This window comes from Triticum aestivum, chromosome 3B (genome assembly GCF_018294505.1).
Source record: "Triticum aestivum cultivar Chinese Spring chromosome 3B, IWGSC CS RefSeq v2.1, whole genome shotgun sequence".
In the NCBI taxonomy this organism is placed as follows: Eukaryota; Viridiplantae; Streptophyta; class Magnoliopsida; order Poales; family Poaceae; genus Triticum; species Triticum aestivum.
Window position 1 is genome coordinate 828926265 of NC_057801.1, and position 7658 is coordinate 828933922.

At 43.2% G+C, this 7658-nt stretch overlaps 1 protein-coding gene and 1 long non-coding RNA gene across 4 annotated transcripts; one reads left to right on the plus strand and one right to left on the minus strand.

The window, feature by feature from the left end:
• The first annotated feature begins 203 nt into the window (after positions 1-203).
• Positions 204-3775, plus strand: LOC123072720 (uncharacterized). Its single transcript, XM_044496331.1, has 10 exons — positions 204-931; positions 1042-1206; positions 2275-2382; positions 2472-2507; positions 2602-2697; positions 2785-2874; positions 2996-3109; positions 3216-3248; positions 3354-3404; positions 3492-3775. Exons 1-10 carry the CDS (start codon positions 341-343, stop codon positions 3585-3587), a joined length of 1380 nt encoding a protein of 459 aa, XP_044352266.1. The 5' UTR covers positions 204-340; the 3' UTR covers positions 3588-3775.
• Positions 3776-4578: 803 nt separating this feature from the next.
• Positions 4579-7657, minus strand: LOC123072723 (uncharacterized). Of its 3 annotated transcripts, XR_006435348.1 has the most exons (3): positions 7542-7657; positions 5519-6814; positions 4579-4904 (listed from the first exon to the last, which is right to left on the minus strand). It is a non-coding gene; the product is annotated as an uncharacterized lncRNA (long non-coding RNA). The 3 variants fall into 3 exon arrangements; XR_006435347.1 differs by having other exon boundaries at positions 4579-6814; XR_006435349.1 differs by having other exon boundaries at positions 4579-6833; positions 7542-7653.
• Between the last annotated feature and the right edge of the window lies 1 nt (position 7658).

Genomic DNA, 7658 nt, shown 5'->3' on the forward strand with positions numbered 1-7658 from the left:
GTAGGAAACCCTAGGCGGCTAGGGTAGATTTCTAATCAAGATGATCCAAGATACGGAATGAAATTTTTGTCAAGAAAAAAGAAAAAAGAAAAATCAAACGAATAACGGAAGAGAAACGGGCCTGCCTTCTTCTTCTAGGCCCAGCCTGGGGAAAGGCTACGATGGTCCATGAAGCCTCAGTCTCCCCCGAAGGACAAAGGTCAGCAGAGTCCTCCACATCCACACGATCCCAAAGAAAAAGAAAACACGAAACCCTAGCGCCGAATCGCGATCCCCTTTCCCCTCGCCGTCACCACGGTTCCACCCCGCAGAAGAGGCGCCGCCGCCCGATCCGGTGCCGATGCCGCAGAAGAGGCGCCGCCGCCCCCGCAGGAGGTCTCCCCGCGAAGGATCCTCCCGCCGGCTCCGTGGTGAAGATGGCGCATCGTTGTCTGGATCCCTTGTCGAATCGGATGGGAGCAGCAGCAGCAGCAGCCCGAGTTCCGGCTCACCGTCCCTCGACGACCCGTCGGACACCCGGTCGTCTCGCAGGTACGAGTCCAGGTACCATGAGATCCTCGCCTCGCGCCTTGCCCAACTGCCTCTACCAGCCTGCGCCGACGACGATGGCCCAGATCTCCCTTCTGATGAAACTGTCGAAGCCCTCGTTCGTTCTTCTTTCTATGATGACGAGCTGCGGGCTGCTTTGGTAGAATACCAAGCCCACAACTTCTTCTTGGGCGGACCAGACGTCCAGGGACGAGATGGAGATTCTGGAGAATTTGATTCCTCCTCAGTGATTCACGATGTCACCCAGGAGGATCTCTTGGCAGACAATGAACGGCTCAGGTCTCACATACATGATGAAATTGACACCGAGTCTCAATTGGATTTAGAGGAGCTGGACAGGCTCTATCACAAGTATGCACGATATCGCCTCAAAGCTTGCATGGTTAGTCTCTCTCCTCCTGCCTGTCGATCTATCTACCTGCAGTCATATATACAGTTGACGCCCTCCTAGCTATATATATACCTTACTCATATGTCCCTCTGTGTATGCAGTTGCTGAAAGGAATGCCTATTGACGATGCTGCACTGGAATGCAAGTACACTCCAGAGCTTGCCTTGGATTACCTGAGTGATGGAGCCTTCGGCTGGTGTTTCGACTTGGACCCCTGTTTACCCGCGTCCTTTAGCGACTATCAGCGGCTGGTCCCTTGTAATGAAGTAAGTATATTTGTTTACAGAGGGCGTATATCCATTACTTTCAGCTCAGCAATGCTTCTACATTTCATCTGTCTGCTCATGCAGCTGGCAATTAACCAGTTTCTTCTTCTCTTTACCTTTGAATGGGTGGCAGCAATTACTCCCTCCGTAAAGAAATATAAGAGCATTTAGATCACTAAAGTAGTGATCTAAACGCTCCTATATTTCTTTACAGAGGGAGTGCTTGTTTAATCTGTCCTTTGGAAGTATGAACACTTGAGGGAATGCCAATGCATTTCCTTAATTCTTTTTAGCATGGCTTTATGCGAGTAACCTCCGAGTTCTAGGGGCCCGAGGTTCTTGGCGGAATGCAAATATAAAACTGTGGATCTCACTTCCTGCCGAGATTAAGCACAGTTTAAAATATGTCTGCTTCCAATAAAACTTTGCAAAATCTCATAATGTGTGCACCATATAGAACAATAATACAAGAATTATACCTTCTTCCCCGAGAGTTGTTGGTCCATGGCTTCTCATCAATTTATTTAAATCAAATTGAGTTTCATATGCTGATGCATTCTTTTCAAGGATCAAGCCTTTTTTTTTTCTTTAAAAAGAAACCAAGAGGCCCATGCTCCCAGAATACGCCTACCATCCCTTCTTTTGTATGCGTAATCACGTTTTTGCTTGACTTCCCGAGTACCCATATTTTTTTAACATGTTCCACTACCATGTGTGTTTCTTTTTTGGATTTTCTTCAAGTGCCCAAGTACTCGAAATTTCTTGAAGTGTGCAAGTACTCGAATCAGTAATAGCCGCACACACATACTCCCTCCGTTCCTAAATATAAGTCTTTTTAGAGATTCCACTATGGACTACATACGGAGCAAAACGAGTGAATCTACACTCTAAAATATGCCTATATACATCCGTATGTAGTTTGTAGTGGAATCTCTAAAAAGACCTGTATTTAGGAACAGAGGAAGTATAATCCTAAGAGCATTATTCCACGCCTGTATGTCCGTTGCATGTTATTCTCACGGCAGCAGTAATATGTTGCTTCCCCCCTTTTTTTCTTTTTTCATGCAGGGGGGTGATGAGTATGAAAGTTGGAGTGAATACCGAGAGTTTTATAGCACCCCTGAAACTGATAGAGATTATCTGCTGTACTGGGAAACGATTGTGAAGGATCTTAAGGTATGCATGGTGCAACGATCAGCTGCTCCAAGTTTAAAACCCTGCTCAGCATTTTTTTTTTGGGACTGACAACCGTTTGGTCTTGACAGTGGATTGAAGAACATGTGCTTAAAGCCTTTTCTGAGGTACGACTATATGACCTCTCAAAACCACGTAATGACAACTCGTCTCTATATGCGCGTAGTAGCATCACAATAACCTGTCTGTTCTACTATTTAGTGGCATGAATTGCATGAAAAAGCTTCGTGCCAAGCAGTTAGGATTGCTGCTAGGTTCACAAGCATTCATCCGAGGCTAGCGTACTATGGTTTCCTGGTATGCTTCATCTGTCCCTTGCTTATTTAGATTGCCACCTCTGGTTATGCTTGTGTTTGACAATTGCGGTCTTTTGATTAAATTAAGGAGTATAAACAGAGCACACGCTTTTATCTCAAGTTCGTGAAAGATCTCGACTCTGTGTTTTTTGAGATTTGGAAGCTGGTCAATCTCCAGGTCAGCATTGTACATCATAACTACGAACAGTTTCAGTTTATTGGTCGGATCTGTCAGTGCCTTTTAATAACCCTATTTATGCTTGGTGATGTTGTTCTCCTCTTCGTTGGACAACGTGTAGATGTCTTTTAGAGATGCTATGGAGCATGTTTATGAGGAGAACCCGTTTTCATTACGCAAGCGTGATTTGGAGCGCGAGCTGAGTCGCCCTGGCTCATTGAGATTGGAGGAACAAGTAAGTTTTTTTTTCCCTTTTCCGTTCAGACTTTATATTTGCTGTTCCATTGGTTAATTAGTTTATCTCTTACGATGCAAATTGCTTTGATGACCTTTCCTTGTAGTTTCGACGGTGCACAGAGGGCATCAGTAAGGAAGTAAGTATACTGTGGTGTGGTCTTGCATTCATTGTAATCCATTAGTATGTAGGAGTAGATCATATGCTCACATATGATGTCTCCTACGCGCGCGCGTGTGTGCAGGTTCCAGAGTGGATAGCGCGTGAGTTAATTTCGCAGGAAGTTAGATTCAAGGTATATATGTTGTATACATATATTGGTAGGCAATATTGTTTCCCCTTGCGGGTTCTGTACGTAATACCTCATTCTTTCCAATTTCAGTGTGCTGTGCCAAAGACGTATGCGCAGTACGCCAGGAAGAAGCTCAAGATTGCAGAAGTCATAGGATTGATTCCCGAGGCCAAGATACCAACCTAGTGTGTTCGTTGCTGGTGTGGGTACTGTTGTCTTTTGGGATCAGTTCCAGAAACAAAACTGTAATATCTATCCCGACCCAAGGTGGCTACTCCCATGTATGGTTAAATGCCTATGTATCTGGATGTATGCGCATGTGATTCATTTGCGCATCCTTGGAGCAAATTGATCATATTTTTACCCAACTAAAACTGTGTCCCTAATCTGGCCTGATAGCTAGGGTCAATTTGGTTTGTATCATGAATTTTTGGCATGTTGTTTGACAGAAATAGTGAATGGTATTTTTCAGTAGGTAGAACATTTATAAAGTCTATTCTAAAGAAAAGACAGTCTTTAGTTTTGAAAACACAGTAGAAATTCATGTCAAAATTTTCCATTAAAGAAAAATATACTCCTTCTGTACCATAATATATGTCGCTGGAGTAGCTGAACTTTAGCTACTCCAGTGACATATATTATGGTACAGAGGGAGTAGCTAATTGGCGGCCACCCACCAAATTAGTTCCGCGCGGGCAACCACCAGAGATGAAATCATATTGAACATGGCGGAGTTTGGACGAACTCCTACACTGGGATCTCGGCGAAGGCATAAGGCTAGTTTGGAGGACCCAAGCACAGCAGTCACATTCCCTTTGGCAATATAAACTGTTTGGATGCCGTCGAGCTTGTCCTGTCACCAGGCATTGCTGGCTTGCCCAGACATTACCAGTGAACGATGACGCGACACGCGATACTCTACTGTGTATTAGGACATTCCCTTTGGCAAAACTAAACTGTTGTGTTCCAGCCTTTGAGGAAGTATTGTTCATTTGAGAAGAAAGATACTACCTGATTTGAACATATCCTTCACCGAATGGCAAGCATCTCAGAATTAGCTACAATGCATATGATATTTAATTACTCCAAAATGAAATCATTTTCAAAACAATTCAGGCAGAGAACCAGCAAGAGTAGAAAAACGAGTCTCCAGAAACAGAGTACTTCAATTGTTTTCTTGTACCCGAGGCAAACATGTGAGTGATAGTTATCATATTGCTCAAACATGAAACATTTTTCAGATGATCACTAATTACAACAAGAACACCGTTCATCACAACAGAGTTTGATCACTCCAATAGCTTTGCATCATAGAGCTGCCCTGGCGCTATCCTGAGATCCTAGTGCATGTACCAACGTGCTAACATCCATGTCTTGGGTTGGACCAAAAGATCCCACCTAAAACGTAATGCACTTCTCCGACATGCCAAACCCTCTGAAATCCATCCGAGCAACAGCATCATGGTCAATGCCCTCGGGTTCATTCTGGCCAGCCTGCGCTTTCTGAAACCATTTTATATCCAGTCATTACTATGAGCTAGCAGGCAGAGGCAGTTGTTCATGAGGTTTGATCTTGAGAAAAACAGCAAAGGTTAAAGGTTGGAGCGAGTTTTGATGTGGACTCAAATCCTGCTAATTAACAAGGTGAATATGATGCACCAGAGAAGCAAGTTGTGAACGAAAATCCTGATTGTTGTTTTTAGGGTAATCCCTCCGTCCCATAATATAAGACCGTTTTTGACAACACTAGTGTAAAAAACACGCTTATATTATGGAACGGAGGGAGTAGTCATCTGTAAATGAAAATAAAATAATCACACGTCAAATTAAAGATGGTGTCCAGTGTTGATTTTATTTAAACTGTTCTCCTAGTCTTTGCTATCATTTCCAAGTAAAAGTAACTTCAGGTTAAGGCAGACAACAGCCCATCTTTTCTTTCATGGTAATATGTGTCTCATTTATATCATAAAGATCAAATTGCAAGTCACGTAAAGACCGACATGACAAAACTAAAATGATAGCAGAACATCGCTAAGCTTGACACCGACGTCCGTCACCTGCCTCCGACACCACCACAGCAGCCACCAAAGGAAAAAAATGACGGATCACCTCCTCACCCGAGCTTCCATCGCTGATATGCAGCTTTGCGGACCTCCAAGGTGGCTCACCAAAGATGAAGCCATTGTCGTTGAACAAATCAGACCGGGGCAACACCCCAGACACGCCATAATAAGGTTGCAAAGTTCAAGGTACAGTAATTTGTGTTGCTTGTGTTAGGAAGAGCAAGATGCAACTGGCACAGACCAACCTAGACAGTCAAAAGAAAATACCACGATTGAAAGTCTGAATTCAATCCGAATTCAACTCGATTTAGATAACCCTTGGCACATGTTATCCTCTACACGATATCCTCAATGCTTTCCTGAATCACGTAAGTATCTGTTTCTCATGGTCCTGAATCATGAATTTCTAATAAAACGAAGAGCTATTGATAAGATTTAATTCAATAAACTAAGACTTTAGTTTCTTATAAGCCGAAGAACTGTTTCATACTTAGGTGAAGAGGTACCTTCGAAATATGACTGTTGATAAAATCGGCTGTGGTTACTTTATTTGGCACTGCACCAATGGTTGCTAGATTTTGCTGCATGCCAACTATGTAGCATCAGAAGCTTAACTTGCCCATTACAAAACAATGGGGGTAACATCAGGTTTGGCCTCTGCAGTCTGAACCAAAACACCACATGCATGTAACACAGGAGATGCATCTCCAATAGAAGATGCAAATTTGGAGATGTAACACAGGAGATGTTCTCCAAAAAGTGCTTTTTGCATCTACATCTTCTATTGGAGATGCTCTAATTATCAGTGATGTCTCCCTTGTGTTTAGTAATAAAAATCTTTAAGAAATATGACATTAATGGCATATCTCATGCTTATTGGTATGTAGAATGTATTCTATGTTAGAAAACTGCAGCATATGCAGCCTAACCTAATTTGGTCTTGCTATAATAAAGAAGACATTATTCTACAAATGCATCAACCACAAAAAAAAGGCAGCCCGGTGCATATAGCTCCCGCTTGCGCAGGGCCGGGGGAAGGGTCCGACCACTTTGGGTCTATACTACGCAGCCTTTCTTTCTACATTTCTGTAAGAGTCTGTTTCCAGGACTTGAACCCGTGACCTCATGGTCACAAGGCAGCAGCTTTACCACTGCGCCAAGGCTCCCCTTCAATTAGAGGAACAACATGGATGACATATGTTGAGAAAATGAGAAACGGAAAGCAAGTTTGAAAGATGAAATATAACCAAATTAGGAACAACATGCAGAATATCGGTTGGTTCGGGACATGAAGTATGGCGCTTCCATTCTCCAAGATGTACACGACGGATGAAATGAATGACGATTGTCCTGCACACACAGAAGAGCCCTAGTTGGATGTAGCCAGAGAAACATAAAAACAGATGGTTAGTTGTTGTAGACATATTAACAAACAGATAGAGGGCAAGAAATAGCAACATCAAAAATACAATACGTGCACATTATTGTCAAGATTTCTCTGCATTAAACCTGACATTAGACGAATGTTTTGTTATAACAACAAAAAAGCAACATCAAGAATACAATACGTGCACATTATTGTCAAGGTTTCTCTGCATTAAACCTGACATTAGACGAATGTTTTGTTGTAACAATAAAAAATCAGATTTTGGATTGATACAGTAATTCTATTGCATGATCTTGTGTTTTGCTATGAAAGAGAGAAGCTCCTGAGAGAGAGAAGAGCAACAGCCATAGCAGCGAGAGAGAGAAGGTGATGCAGCATGAGAGAGGGAGGGAGCAGCAGTCTTTGTAGTGTGCACGGTGACGGGGAGAGAGGGAGGTAGAGCAGCCGCAACAACTTTACATTTCTGCACGTTTCTGAGAGAGAGATAGTAGCAGCAGCCCAGAACGAATGTGCTTCTGTCAGCGGCGACCATGGGCATGGTAGGTCTGCAGGAGATGGTCCATGCCGATGGCGTCAAGGTTCGAGCACGCGGATGACTAAGCGGCGGCGCTCCGTAGCAGGGGATCCCCGGCGCACAGGCAGATGCAACGACCAAATAGCTATATGCAGATACTACATTTTAGTGATTACCTGTAAATTTGTTGGATTTGGATTGAGCAAGTCCAAAATCTGCCCATTACATATCTCCAGGAATGAGCATCTGCGAGTAAAACTGAGTATTTTTCCTCTTCTTTCTTCCTTTTCCTG

Excerpts from the sequence above, each read along its gene's own strand:
- LOC123072720 (XM_044496331.1), top strand. The coding sequence starts at position 341 with ATGCCGCAGAAGAGGCGCCGCCGCCCCCGCAGGAGGTCTCCCCGCGAA. Across the intron at positions 2,698-2,784 it reads TAGCGTACTATGGTTTCCTG|GAGTATAAACAGAGCACACG; the intron begins GTATGCTTCATC and ends GATTAAATTAAG. Across the intron at positions 3,405-3,491 it reads CGCAGGAAGTTAGATTCAAG|TGTGCTGTGCCAAAGACGTA; the intron begins GTATATATGTTG and ends TTCCAATTTCAG.